The sequence below is a fragment of the Pelmatolapia mariae genome, linkage group LG4 (genome assembly GCF_036321145.2).
Source record: "Pelmatolapia mariae isolate MD_Pm_ZW linkage group LG4, Pm_UMD_F_2, whole genome shotgun sequence".
Taxonomy (NCBI): Eukaryota; Metazoa; Chordata; class Actinopteri; order Cichliformes; family Cichlidae; genus Pelmatolapia; species Pelmatolapia mariae.
The window spans coordinates 34,210,527-34,223,546 of NC_086230.1; the positions used below are offsets into that span (position 1 = coordinate 34,210,527).

The following is a 13,020-nucleotide window of genomic DNA, read 5'->3' on the forward strand; positions in this document are numbered from 1 at the left end:
CCGGACGTGATGACGCGTTTTTCATCACGCTCCAAACCAAAACATCTGTTGGCAGCTCGTAGCTGTGGGCTTTATCTTGGCGTTGTATTTTATATAAAAACGGCATATTTACACGTCACAGAGGAAGTGTGAGCCCTTCGAGGTCCAGGTGGTTTTCAGCCTCCTCAGGTGTGTAACCGTGACGCCCAGGTACGCTTTTAGCTAGCGTTAGGTGTGTGTGTCGCATCTGCTACAGCTAGCTGTGCTGGCTGATAGCAGACTCCGTTGATTAGCTTTGATTAGCTTTATAGCCCCGTTTTAATTAAACAGCGTGGGTGGAGACCAAAGATCTGAAGAACCAGGTCAGAAAAAGAGGGAAAGAAACATATTAACATTAGCATGCTAGGGCTAGCTTCACATTAGCATTTCCTCCTGTATGGTGTGTGGGCGGTGAGAGCTCAGAGCTCCGTGAAAAACGGGTTAGTCATGTTTTCAGTGTCTGTGGTGATGCGCAGTAAGAACTAATAAATGCACTCAAACTGACATGGTAGGATTGCAGGTACGTGTAGTTTGTTTGCCTGTGCACAGTTGTTTACCTGCACAAACTCAGTAATCAAAGTTACAGCATTGTTGCATCTTGTCAATAATATCCTGATTGTGTAATCAAAGTCTGATCTCATCGTCCAGTCAGGACAGGATGCTGTTCATTAGGATCTAGCTCCTGCCAGGTAAAGGTACCAAACATCCTCTCACACTGACTCACTCTCTGGATCTTTCCCCTCCAGTTTCCTCTTCCTCCTGTTGGATCCCAGTGTCAGGATAGGGAAGCAAAGCGAAGCGGCAGCTGCTGGTGGTGCAGCCAGCTCGGGTGACAAAATGTCCGAAAGTCCGGAGAAGGATGCTTCGGTGTCGGCTCAGGAGTTGAAGGAGCAGGGAAACCGGTTGTTCCTGAGCCGCAAGTACCTGGAGGCCGCAGCCTGCTACAGCAAAGCCATAGTAAGGGTCAGGTGATGGGGAGCGTGCTCGCCTTCCTCCCTCTGCTCATTTTCATATAAACACACTTTTCCCAACTTCCATGATTTTCTCTGAGAAACCGAGGAATCAGTCTGATCAGTGCCGCCTCCTCCGTGTGTCTTTGTGCTGTTCTCCGTCAGAGCCACAGTCCCTCCGTCCCGGCGTACTACACCAACAGAGCGCTGTGCTACGTGAAGCTGCAGCAGTACGACAAAGCTCTGGCAGACTGCAGGCAGGCTCTGGAGCTCGACAGCCAGTCCGTCAAAGCACATTTCTTCATGGGACAGTGTCACCTGGAGATGGAAAACTACGACGAGGCCATCGGCAACCTGCAGAAAGGTACGGATTTAGAACACGCCTGCTTCTTTTTCAGAAATGAAGAAAGCGAGTCTGCAAACAGTGGAACAGTTTTACAGTAATGCTCCTCTCATTACTGCAGTCTCAGCAAATCATTCTGAGAATCTGAGGCTGTCAGGCAGCACTGCATAAAAAAACCTCTTTGTTTCCTTCTCCAGCTTATAATCTGGCAAAAGAGCAGCGGCTGAACTTTGGCGACGACATCCCCAGCGCGCTGCGCATCGCTAAGAAGAAGCGCTGGAACAGCATGGAGGAGAGGAGGATCAACCAGGAGAGCGAGCTGCAGGCCTACCTCACCAAACTCATTCACGCCGAGAAAAAGAGGCAGGGCCCGAGAGAAACGAGCCGTCGACCGTTTGGTCGCTGTAACGCGGGCTCCTGGAGTAAAGTGTCTATCTGTGTGGTCTGATCCTCAGAGAACTGGAACGCTGCAGACAGAAGCAAGAGGAAAAATCCGACGACAGCAGAGTCCGACAGCGTCTCAACGAGATCCACACCAAACACGTAGGCTTTTATTGTGAAATTCTCCACAGTGACATCAGGAGCGTCCTGATAGTGCAAAACATTAAAGCCGAAATGCTGCCAGCAAACAAATTCTGATTTATATCATTTATTTATCTGCAGGACAAATACCTGTCAGACCTGGAGGAGCTGTTCTGTCAGGTCGATGAAAAGAGGAAGGTCAGTGATGGTCCGCCGTGTTTTCCTCAGTCGCACGAGTCCTCATACAAAGAGCCGGTTTAGGACAAATGAGTTTGTTTTGGTGTTTGACAGAAGCGTGAGATCCCAGACTTCCTGTGTGGAAAGATCAGCTTTGAGTTGATGAGGGAGCCGTGCATCACTCCCAGCGGCATCACCTACGACCGCAAAGACATCGAGGAGCACCTGCAGGTAAAAAATGCCCTAACTCGCTCACACATGCTTTCATTGACTCATTGTCAGCACGAAAAACTCATCAAATCCTGATTTTACCAGCAAATGAACTTTAACTGAAGTCTGTAGTATTGGTGATGACGACAGGACGCACAGCTCTTCCACGGCTCTCTCCTCTGTTCTGTTCCCATAGAGAGTCGGACATTTTGATCCAGTGACGCGCACGCCGCTGACCCAAGATCAGCTCATCCCAAACCTGGCCATGAAGGAAGTCATCGATGCTTTTATTTTGGAGAACGGATGGGTGGAGGACTACTGACCCAGTTTGTTCACTTCAGCTTTATTTTAAACATCCCAGTCACAGCATCCGTCACTCTGGGAGGTTTTATTATGAAAGGTAAAGACAGCTGCTGCGTGAGGTCTGCGGGCCAATCAGCTTCTCCTTATTTCCTGTCATGTATGTCCTGTTCCAGTGGTGGATGTTTGTATTAAACATGACGTTCGGTGTGTGCGCTAATCCCCGTGAACCGAAAAGTTTAAACTGCAGATGTTTTTTTCCTGCACCGCTGAGCTAAGTGGGCTAAAGTCCAGGAGAAATAAAAAGGAAGCTGCTCTTGAGTCCAGTTAATGAGCAGAGTGGGTCCACTTTAGTGTCAACAGAAACAAAACCAACCACTTCTGCTTTAATCTGATTAAATACGGACTGAAAACGAAGCCCTGCACTGATGGCGTAGCAGTCTGAGAACCACATGACCACAATCATGCTGCTGCACAACAATCAGATCAGATGTAACGGGAGCCGAGGCCCGGGCTGCGCCGCGAGGTGAGAATAGAGATCAGCAGGTGTGAAATCATCACTCGCCAGCCAATCAGATCTCTGGAAAAAGGACCTCGGAGAGAGCGCTGAGCCGACACAGTTTCTTATGACTGTACGCTGCTGAAAATATAAACATCGCAGGTTAAACTCTGGTTTTACTGGTTCCCACCCACGTCGCAGCTCCGGGCTCCGAACGCTTCGGCTGTAGATCTTAAATGTTTGAGGAGACAAAACTGGAAAAGTCCTGAAAGGTGGTGTTTGTCAGGCCAACGCTGCATTCACTGACACCCGGAGCAAACATGAGACATCGCACCATGCTTGGTATTCTGTACGCCGGCCTGTTTTCACTCGTTTCATCCTCGATGTTTTTGCTATTTTATTGTTTCTGCTTCAGATCAATCAAGTTAAACCTGCGTGGTTGTTTAGTGGGAGCAGATTTCACAGGCAACGGTTTTCAGATCCAGGTGATGTGGCGTCTGTACAGGAAAACTCTGAATGATCAACCTGCCGATGTTCAGTAGAAATAAATGTGAATAAATCTTTCATGTTTTTGTATTTCAGCCTCAGTTATTCGTGCTCGTGTCACTCAGTGACCACAAACAATCCAAAACCAGCTAAAATAAAAGACAAAATGAGAATTTCATTAAAGTCTTCATTGAAAAAAGCTCCAGAAACACTCACATATTCAACCCCAGCTCTTTTCTTTCCAATGAGTAGCAGACACCTACGGAGGCCTGCAGGGGCCAAACATATTAAAGGTTTTGCATGAATAAAATAAATGGACACATTGAAAACGATTGCCTCAGATTGTTAAACTGTATATAAAAGATGGAAATGACTACTGACTCCGCCCACATTGGGGCCTCGGTATTAGCGTTTTGGCTGCATCCATGTTGGCTTTTTGGCTCCAGATGTGTGGAGATTTCACAGCTGTCACATGCTTTTTGCATTTTGGAAGAAATTTTTCCCCCCCGAGTCCTTCCCTGACTGTTAGAGGCAGCCGGAGAGTCGGAGGGCTCAGTGTTTGAGTCATGTTACAAGTTTGTTCAGATGTTCATAATAAAAACATTTTTTAAAAAATCCAGTTTAGTTCCTCGGTTTGATTCCCAGGATTTTAAATACTTTATTGCTTCTCCATGACCCCTCAGGGTCGTTGTAAAAAAGTTAACATGACAGAAAATCAAATCTCATCAAAAAATGAAAAGATGTTTGCATTCGATTTCAAGTAAAATCTGTTGCAGCACACGGACCCTGATCAGAGCTGAGTTCAGCTTCCAGGGTGCAGAAACACAGCGTGGTGATCAACATTACAACAACCTGCTAAAACAAATGAGTAATCTGTGATTGTGATCCCGAGCTGTCTGTAGAATTAAACCTGCATCACTCCAGATATCCTAAAATTACACAAATCTGTTATTTGTGGTTGAATCCCTCCGTGAGTCAATTTTCTTAAAATGTGCCAGGAAATAAAGACGTCCTGACAGCTCAGCCCAGGAAGGTGGAGATGAAGACGCTTGTGTCCAGGTTTAGAGTGGCGTGCCACCAGCGGTCGGGGAAATACAGCACCTGGAGGACAAACATGCAGAAACACACCGTTAGCACTGTGCTCACGATCCAGTCATTCAAATGTAACAGGCAGCGCTCCGAGGTCTTAGTTTTAGAGCCGGTCTCCCGTCAGGGGCTGATAAACCTCCAGGATGGCTGAAAACTTCAGAAGCATGAGGTGTAATTAAATGTCCAAATAAGGAAACAGCGCGAGTAGCACTGATCTCACATCTGAAGCTTTGCTGAATCCTGTCTCTCTTAAATCCAGCTGTTTATCTGCGGCGTTCTGAACGGGTCACTGCTTAGTTCGCCGGTGTCTGGAGTCAGAGTCCAGACGAAGCCCCGAGCACAGGAAGCTTTTTACTTTACACACATGAACTAACTTTCATGTTTTTACCGAAACGGCCGCTGAAACAAAGCGACCCTGCTGTGTGTGCTTGGGGCGAGTCGTGAGCAGGTTGGGCGGCGTTACCTCTCCGGGTCGGATGGTGCACTCCAGCGGGGCCTCGTCCTCCGGCAGGTAGGGGTACGTTTCTGTGACCCAGGACAGGGTGGTGCGGTTCGGGTGGAAGTGAGGCTCCTGATCGGGAGGGTAGAGGAACCACCGCTGCATGAGGAGTAATTCAGAGGTTAACAGGAAACGCATCACTCTGTGAGGAAGCAGTTTTAGTTTACTTCAGTTTTATTTTGAAAATCTGACACTGAGACGCTGCCACATGACCCGCAGATTTAAGCAAGCATTTACACAACCACACCTCATCCACTCTGTTAGTGCCCAGGACTGGAAATCCAGCTCTGAATAGCTGAGATCCACCAGAGGGCGCCACATGTCCACAAAGCCCCTCCCCTCCCCACACAGAGCCTCTTTAATTAGTTTAATTAGGCAGCTGGTTTCCTCCCACCTTCCTTCCATAGATGACCTCGGAGAATCCCGGGCCGTGCCAGTGGAAGGGGACTCCTGTTCCAGGACCTGAAGAAGAAGAAAGCGGAGCTGCAGTTTGGATTCCACTCTCGGATATTTCTGAGATTTCTTTCATTTTAAAAGAATTTTCACAGTAATAGTCCTAAAAAAGCAGATTCATGTGGAACAGCTAGAATTATGGATCACACGACTCCTGTCAGGTTTATCAGATCTTTTTCCTTCTCTTGATTTTATGTCATTCCTCGTTTGTCTGCCGCTCTCTGACCTGCGATGCCAAAGCTGTACGCTCCGCTGGTGAGCGGCAGGACGTACGGCGGAGACTCGTAGTGCTCGAAGAGACTCTGCCACTCGGTGAAGTTATTGTCCCCGAAAAAATACAGAGTGTCTGCAGGAAAGTCAAACATTATTCAATAAAAGAAATCTCGCAGCATAAAAGTCACAGCAGCATCCAGTCGAAGAAAACAGACGGAAACAAATTAATAAGGAAAACAACAAAATACTTTTTAATTATGAATGAAACCAAACTATGTTAATAAAAGCAAAATATTAAAAATAGAAAACATTTAAAATAAACAAAGTCTCTGACAGAAAATTCAGACTAAATTTAAAAAAAACAAAAATAAATAATTAAACAAGAGTAAAATAAACCAAAACTCTAAAAAAATTAAGTCAAATAAGTTTTAAAACTAAATAAATAAATATAACGATTACATCACTAAATGAGAGGAAATACAAACAATTAAAACCAAAAAATATGAATAAACTAATAAGAAAGTCATTTTTAAAAAAAAAGCAAAGTGACCAAAAATGTTTAGAATTAAACAAAAAAATGACGAAACCTAAAAAACTGGAAAAAATGAAATGAGAGAAAACAAAAAAACAGATTTAACAAAGCAAAGCCAGAAACAAGAAACTAAACGAGAGCGTTTCCTGAACACCTGTCCCAGCGGCGGCGGCGGGTTTAAGACTCACCGCTGCCGAGGGCGTCCGCAGACTGAGGCCTCAGAAACTCGTCCACGTACTCCTGGAAGGGAACGTCCACTGAAACAGATCAGCACAGTCAGGAGCAGGAAGTGAACAGGTGTGTCTGTGAGGCCGCACAGGTGAGACGGGCGTACCTTTCCTGTAGGAGTAGGTGTTGGCCGTGCTGAGCCTCACTCTGTGGGCGCCGTACTCTCTCAGTAAGCTCGACTTGGAGCACAGAAGCCTGAATTTCTGAAACGGAGATCCAGCGTGACCTTTCAGGCTGTTCACCTGTGCTCACCTGCCTGCAGCTCAGTCATGTGATGCTTACATGTAGATAAGATATTGTTTTCAATACATACGGTGTTGTCAGTGAGGCCTCTGAGGATGACCGGCCTGCTGTACGCGTACCTGCAGGAAACACAGTTGAAGGTTAGAGCTGCTGTTTACACGGTGATGTCATCAGTGAATGTCTGCTGAGAAACAGCAGCTTACTCACGCACCTCTCCATGAACTGCTGGTACGAGAGCGAGGAGCCGTCCAGCACGTCGATGTTACACCGACCTTCATCCTGAGACCTGACGTCTGAGGCCGAGAACCTGAGCAGAGCGGGGCGCACAGGTAAGAGCAAAGCTCACCTGTGGAGCTGCTTCACACGCTTTAACAGGGACACTCACACATTTCATTCAGCAGCTCCTCAGTCATTTAAATCGGTCTCCCTCATTCCACCTTAAAAACCCAACATTCATGTCACATTCGAGCTGATGACCTCCAGGATGTGAGGAGGAGGACCTATTAAATAAAACTGAGACGTAGACTCAAACCCAGAGAGATCGTCCTTTTATAAAATTCCTCAGATTTCACCTAAACCGGAATTCAGACATTCTGTTACTACAGTGACCTCATAGCAGCCATGTTATTGGTCACATGATGTCATTCAAAATGCTCCAACAGCACAAACACGGTCCAGAGGTCCAGGTCAGGTGAAGCTAGCCGACAGCTTCACCTGTATCTCCATCGACCTGTCAGTCACAGAGGCCACACCCCTAATAATGCAAACTTTAAATAGGTGAGTTATAAACACAGGTGTTATGAAGAAGGAATTTATCTACAGGCTGTAAACATGTTTATTTCTGCTGGAAAGTTTTAACCTGGGAGTCTGTGGGGACTGACTCACTGCTGCCTCTCCTTTATCTTTAAATGATAAAATGATGTTCTCGTTTTAATTTCCACCCTCGGCCTCTGCTGAAGTGCTGCAGGAAGCTAAGATGGGAAAATCTGAAATTGTGTTTTTATATTTTATTAAAAATAATAAAAAATAACATGAAATGTTTTTATTTATCTGTGCGAGGACAAAATCAGCTGGCATATGACGTATTTAGGAGCACGCGGACATTTTAATACAGTTATATTATTGTAGTCATAATCGTCTCTGACCAGGCTCATTCTGCATGAAACTCATGACGTCATCAGTGCCACTGAAATCGCTCCTCGTGGACGCAGCTGTTAAATTCACAGATTTTTGAACGGAGTCTGGTTGAAACTACAGCGAGGCTTGGTTTTAATGAGTTTTGTGCAAACGTATCAGGCTGAAGCAGAGTGTAGCTCACCATCCTCCTCCATCCTCATCTTCCTCCTGCTGCTGCAGCTGCGCAGTCACTGCGGCGGTGAGGAAGATAAAAGCGAGCCGCACCGCTTTGATCTCCATTCTCCCCAAAACCCTCCGCGAGCTTCGACCGAGCTCAGCACCACAAATCAGCCTGTTTCTCCTCAGTGTCCCACATGAACGCCAAGTAAGCACCGACTCCTACTTCCTGGAGGACAGCCAATCAGAAAGGACCACATTAATCAGACCGGTTGATGCGTTCGAGGTGGGTGGAACGTTTGAGCGCCTCTGTAGACTGGTTTGTAGTCCTCAACTTTTTATTTATTTCAACAAAAGAAACATTTTTAGAGAACAAGAATGAAGAAACACAACATTTAAAGAAGTCAGGTAAAAACAAAAGACGTGAAACGAAAATAAGTCAATGTGTTTAAGTAAAGAAGGGCAGTTTCACCCAATAGAAACACAGTCATTGGTTTCACCTGCTGCACCTGATTTTGAAGCACGCAGATTTAGGAGGAGGAAAACCATTAGAATATTATACAAACTTATTATTATTATAAAAGACAATGAAGTTTGTAAATAGAGTTATAAATAAATTTGAAATTCTAAATCAACATCAGCCTGCTCACTTTCAACCTGGAATAATAGATTTAAATACATAATAATTTTTCAAAAAAACTCTAAATGTGTTCATTTGTTCTATGATGGCTGTTTAAACGTTGGAAATAAAAAGAGTTGAACACATGAAGAAATCAAAGTCAAAGTAAACTTTATTGTCATCTCTGCTATACACAGTACAGTATATAGAGAGACAGAACGACGAGTTATGAGGTCCATACAGTGCAAAAGAACAACAATAAATATAGGACAAATAAGAAGAATAAATATATATCGAGACTGAGGTAAGGGGAGTAAATATACACTTTGAGGTAAAAGGGTTAATAGGAGTCTAAAATTTACAATTTACAATTGAGATTTAAAGTGACTGTGAAGTGATTTAGAATGACCAACATAGCAGCTTTACAGTTTACAATGTAAAATAAAATGATCAACATGAGCAGCTTTCCTGAGAGTGGGATTGTGCATAGAGCAGCGTCTGTATTTACAAAGGCAGACTTTTAATGCTGTTTTATTATATTTTCATTTTATAAAGTGTTTATAAAGGATTTTCTTTCATAAAAACTGTCAGGAAGTTGATAATTAGTTCATTTGGTTAATTAACTCGTGATTTTCCTGGTATGTTACTTCTTTATGTTTAAATTAAAAAATAATAATAATAATAACATGAATAAACTATTAGAAAGACCACTAGTACATTTATTACGACATGTTGTATTTTGACATTTTGACAGAAAAGAAAAACTGTTATTACTTATTATTTAAAGTTCAGCTGTGAATCCTGGTTAGAAATAATCCCATTTAAACACAGTCATTTCTACAGACTCTATAAATGTGTTCCAGCGTCTGACATGGTGATTATCGGAGTGTGGGAGCTTCTTCACATCTGTGGATAATGAAGAGCGTGTCCACACTTCTGACCCGATCAGTGGTTTGCACTGCTGCCTCACAACGACAAGGTCCTGGGTTTGAATCCGGAGCATCCTGCAGAACATGGAGGATGTTCTCCCAGCGTTTGTTCGGGTTCTCTCTTGGAGCTCCGGTTTCTCCTAGAAACCAGAAAGGATGTTTTTCCTGATTTTTAGAATAAGACTCATCACACAGATCTGAGGGTTAAAATGCTGCGCACCGATTGGCTACAACAGCTACAGGTTCCACCTTACCGTCTGTGAGGGGAACGGTCTACATACTAATAAAGCCAGGACACGTTCATTCAAACAGTACTTCAGTAAAGTACTCGAGTAAATGTAGCAAGGGCGTAGATTTGGTTTTGGCGTTGGTGGGGACGGATGATTCAACCAATCATCGGCATTGTGGTGGGGGGCGGCATCACGGGCATCGGCAAAAGAAAACAATGTTGCTCGTACTCATGCTGCCGTCATGCCAGCGCATATTGGGAATGTCACAGGCACCGATCGGTTTTCTATCGCCCATTTGCTGGGAGTAAGGGCGCCCTCTGTTTGCCAGGTGCGCCTGCTGCTTGCTACAGAGGGAGGAGAGGGCGGGGTGGCGGGGGATTCTCTGGCTGGCTGGAGCAGCATCTAATAACCAACTCACAAAATAAAACAAAATAAAAACAAACCAACAAACAGGAAAACACCAGACATCATGATACAGACTTATAATTTGTCAAAATTCTATACGCGAAAAGTGAGCGCGAGAGCCCTCGGTGCGCCTGCTCGCTGCTGAAGTCAAAGTAAACTTTATTGTCATCTCCGCTACATACAGTCCAGTATATAGAGAGACGAGACGACGAGGCTCCAGTTACAGCAGTGCAAGTAAACAAACAATAAATATATGAAGAGTAACACCTTAGACAAAGTGAATCTGTGAACTAAGGTGTAGGTCTGTTAGGTTATGTTGTGGTGATCCTCGGGTTGGAGGGTGGGCGTTCATACTGGAGTGCAAAATTTAAACCAATGGAAGATGGACAAGAAAAGTTCAAAGCCATCAGGTGCTCAGTTTAGAAAAAAGAGAAAAGAAGAGGAGGAGAAACGAGCAAAGATACAGGTAAGCAGATGTGTGATTGGATAATAGCAGGTCATCCTGAAACAATCAGAATCAGAATACTTTATTAATCCCTAAGGTTTAATGTGGGTTACAGTTGCTCCGAGAAGAAATGGTAAAAATAGTAACAGTAACAGACTAAACTCCAAACAATACATTATGTTACAGATTTTAATATTAATTAGTCAATAGTTGATTTGTCCTGTTCTCATTGTGTGATGAATTATGATGGCTGTCTGGTTGCTGTTTGCATACTATGCATACTCTCTCTCTCTTCATGTGTGTGTGTTTCTCTGGTGAAATTCAGTAATGTTAATGTACAATCCTTAATATGTTTTATGTGTGTGTGTGTGTGTGTGTGTGTGTGTGTTTCTCTGGTGAAATTCAGTAATGTTAATGTACAATCCTTAATATGTTTTATGTGTGTGTGTGTGTGTGTGTGTGTGTGTTTCTCTGGTGAAATTCAGTAATGTTAATGTACAATCCTTAATATGTTTTATGTGTGTGTGTGTGTGTGTGTGTGTGTGTGTGTGTGTGTGTGTGTGTGTGTTTTTGTGTGTGTTTGGGTGGGGGGGTGCCAGAGGGAGTGTTCGCCCGGGGCGCCAAACAGGCTAGGACCGCCACTGGTTACATACAATTTTAGACTGATGTGGGCCAAAGCCTAACATAGCCTGTAACGTTATTATGACGGACACATTTTATGAGTGAACTTGACTTTAAGTGACTTACAGGTTTCTTTGAAACACTTTCTTATATCCAGTTCTTCCTTGTTGCTGCCATCCTCCTCCTCGCAGCGCAGGTTTGCCGCTGCTAAGACTAAACAGAGCTCCCTGAAAGGCACAGCCAATCACATTGGCCATATTTGTCACATGAGGTAGGACTCGTAATTTCACTCTTTCTGCAATTTTAATCACGTTCACATCCTGAGATAACTTCACAGTTCAATCTGTAGAGGTGCAGTGATGTCATTTTGTGAAGCTACACTAAATTTGTCTGAAAGTTTCAAATGTTATTAAAAAAAAACGTTTTCGAGAGCTAAATCTTCTGAGGACATGAAACAAAGAATAAGATTCGATATCCTGCTATTGCAGCTTTTGCTGGTGCCCCTGCCTGTGCGAGAGGCCCGTTTCCCTTCAGCACTGCTGTGTTTCACTGTAAACAAAGTGCACTAACTGTCCTGCGTTTGAGTCCATTCCAGCATAGATGTGGGAGGAAGGAGCGGCAGCTTCACTGGCTAACCTGCTGTGGCTGCAGCAGGCTGTAACTGGAGACGTGTAAAACTGAAGTCATGGCACTCTGGTTCCAGTTTTTCTACTTTTTGATGACAATCAGCTGAACATCAGCTGAGCCCGGAGCCGGTGACCTTGACAAAGTCCTGCTGTTTGTTGCTGCTCTCATGCAAAACAGCACAAACTGCAGCACATCTGAGTCTTTGCATTCTTATTTGACTGAACAAAAAATTTGCTTTCTAATCTAAGACCTAACCATCGACTGCACGCCTCCATTTTCTTCCTCTATAATCTGTTTCCTGTTAGCTGCTCATTTGCATTTTGTATTTCTTGTATTGTGTTGTTCAAATACACCTGCCTTACCTCTGATAAATACAGACTACAGTATTTAAACATCAGCCGCCTGTTCAGAATGAAATTAAACACATTACACATCAGTTGAAATGTCTCATGATTCAGAGTCAAACTTATTAGGACACAAAACCAAAGGAAGAACCATAATTCTATATCAGCCATCATATCACTATTTATTTAAATGAGTTAAAAAATGTAGCTGTACTGATGACAGAGGAATGTATATTTATTATAGTCAAATAAATAAAAGGATTTCTAGAGTCTTAGCTTGCAAATTAAACTCAGGACTGTGCGTGCAGTGTGCAGTCAGAGCCATGACTGTGTGGACAGGGACAGCTTTTGAGTTTTACACTCGAGCACTCAGGATGTGATTAAAGTTCAGACCTTCAGCTTCAGAGCTTTAACACAAATGTTCAGCAGTTACAGACATTTTTATACGCAGCACCGTTTCAGAGACTCAGACATGAATGAAAAACTGAGCAATGAGCACTTGATGGGCAGGTGAGGCCTGTCGTCATCACACAGCTGAAACATCCATGAAAGTTAAATCTTTGAGGACCAACAGAAACATGAACAATGAGGTCAGAAACAGAAACATCTTCCTCAAAATGATGCGAGCTGCAGAAGAACAAAGTCTGTCAAATGAAGAGAGGCAGTGGGAAATATAAAAGAATATAAAAGAAAAGAAGAGTGAAAGTAAAACTGCAGAGAAAGAAGGAAATGCAGAGGAGTGTTC

The 13,020-nt window shown here is 43.8% G+C and overlaps 2 protein-coding genes across 5 annotated transcripts; one reads left to right on the forward strand and one right to left on the reverse strand.

The window, feature by feature from the left end:
- The first annotated feature begins 14 nt into the window (after nucleotides 1-14).
- Nucleotides 15-3,585, forward strand: LOC134626578 (E3 ubiquitin-protein ligase CHIP-like). Of its 4 annotated transcripts, none has more exons than XM_063472521.1 (8): nucleotides 15-189; nucleotides 765-975; nucleotides 1,134-1,332; nucleotides 1,509-1,674; nucleotides 1,767-1,854; nucleotides 1,975-2,031; nucleotides 2,125-2,241; nucleotides 2,417-3,585. In XM_063472521.1, the coding sequence occupies exons 2-8, from the start codon at nucleotides 856-858 to the stop codon at nucleotides 2,540-2,542; spliced, it is 873 nt and encodes a 290-aa protein (XP_063328591.1). In that variant the 5' UTR covers nucleotides 15-189; nucleotides 765-855; the 3' UTR covers nucleotides 2,543-3,585. The 4 variants fall into 4 exon arrangements, with proteins under 4 accessions (XP_063328591.1, XP_063328590.1, XP_063328592.1 ...); XM_063472520.1 differs by having other exon boundaries at nucleotides 15-168; XM_063472522.1 differs by lacking the exon at nucleotides 15-189 and adding an exon at nucleotides 231-341.
- A 124-nt stretch (nucleotides 3,586-3,709) lies between these two features.
- Nucleotides 3,710-8,275, reverse strand: jmjd8 (jumonji domain containing 8). The gene is made up of 9 exons (XM_063472524.1): nucleotides 8,081-8,275; nucleotides 6,974-7,069; nucleotides 6,833-6,881; nucleotides 6,626-6,722; nucleotides 6,480-6,548; nucleotides 5,773-5,892; nucleotides 5,488-5,555; nucleotides 5,058-5,192; nucleotides 3,710-4,606 (listed from the first exon to the last, which is right to left on the reverse strand). Exons 1-9 carry the CDS (start codon nucleotides 8,176-8,178, stop codon nucleotides 4,526-4,528), a joined length of 813 nt encoding a protein of 270 aa, XP_063328594.1. The 5' UTR covers nucleotides 8,179-8,275; the 3' UTR covers nucleotides 3,710-4,525.
- Between the last annotated feature and the right edge of the window lie 4,745 nt (nucleotides 8,276-13,020).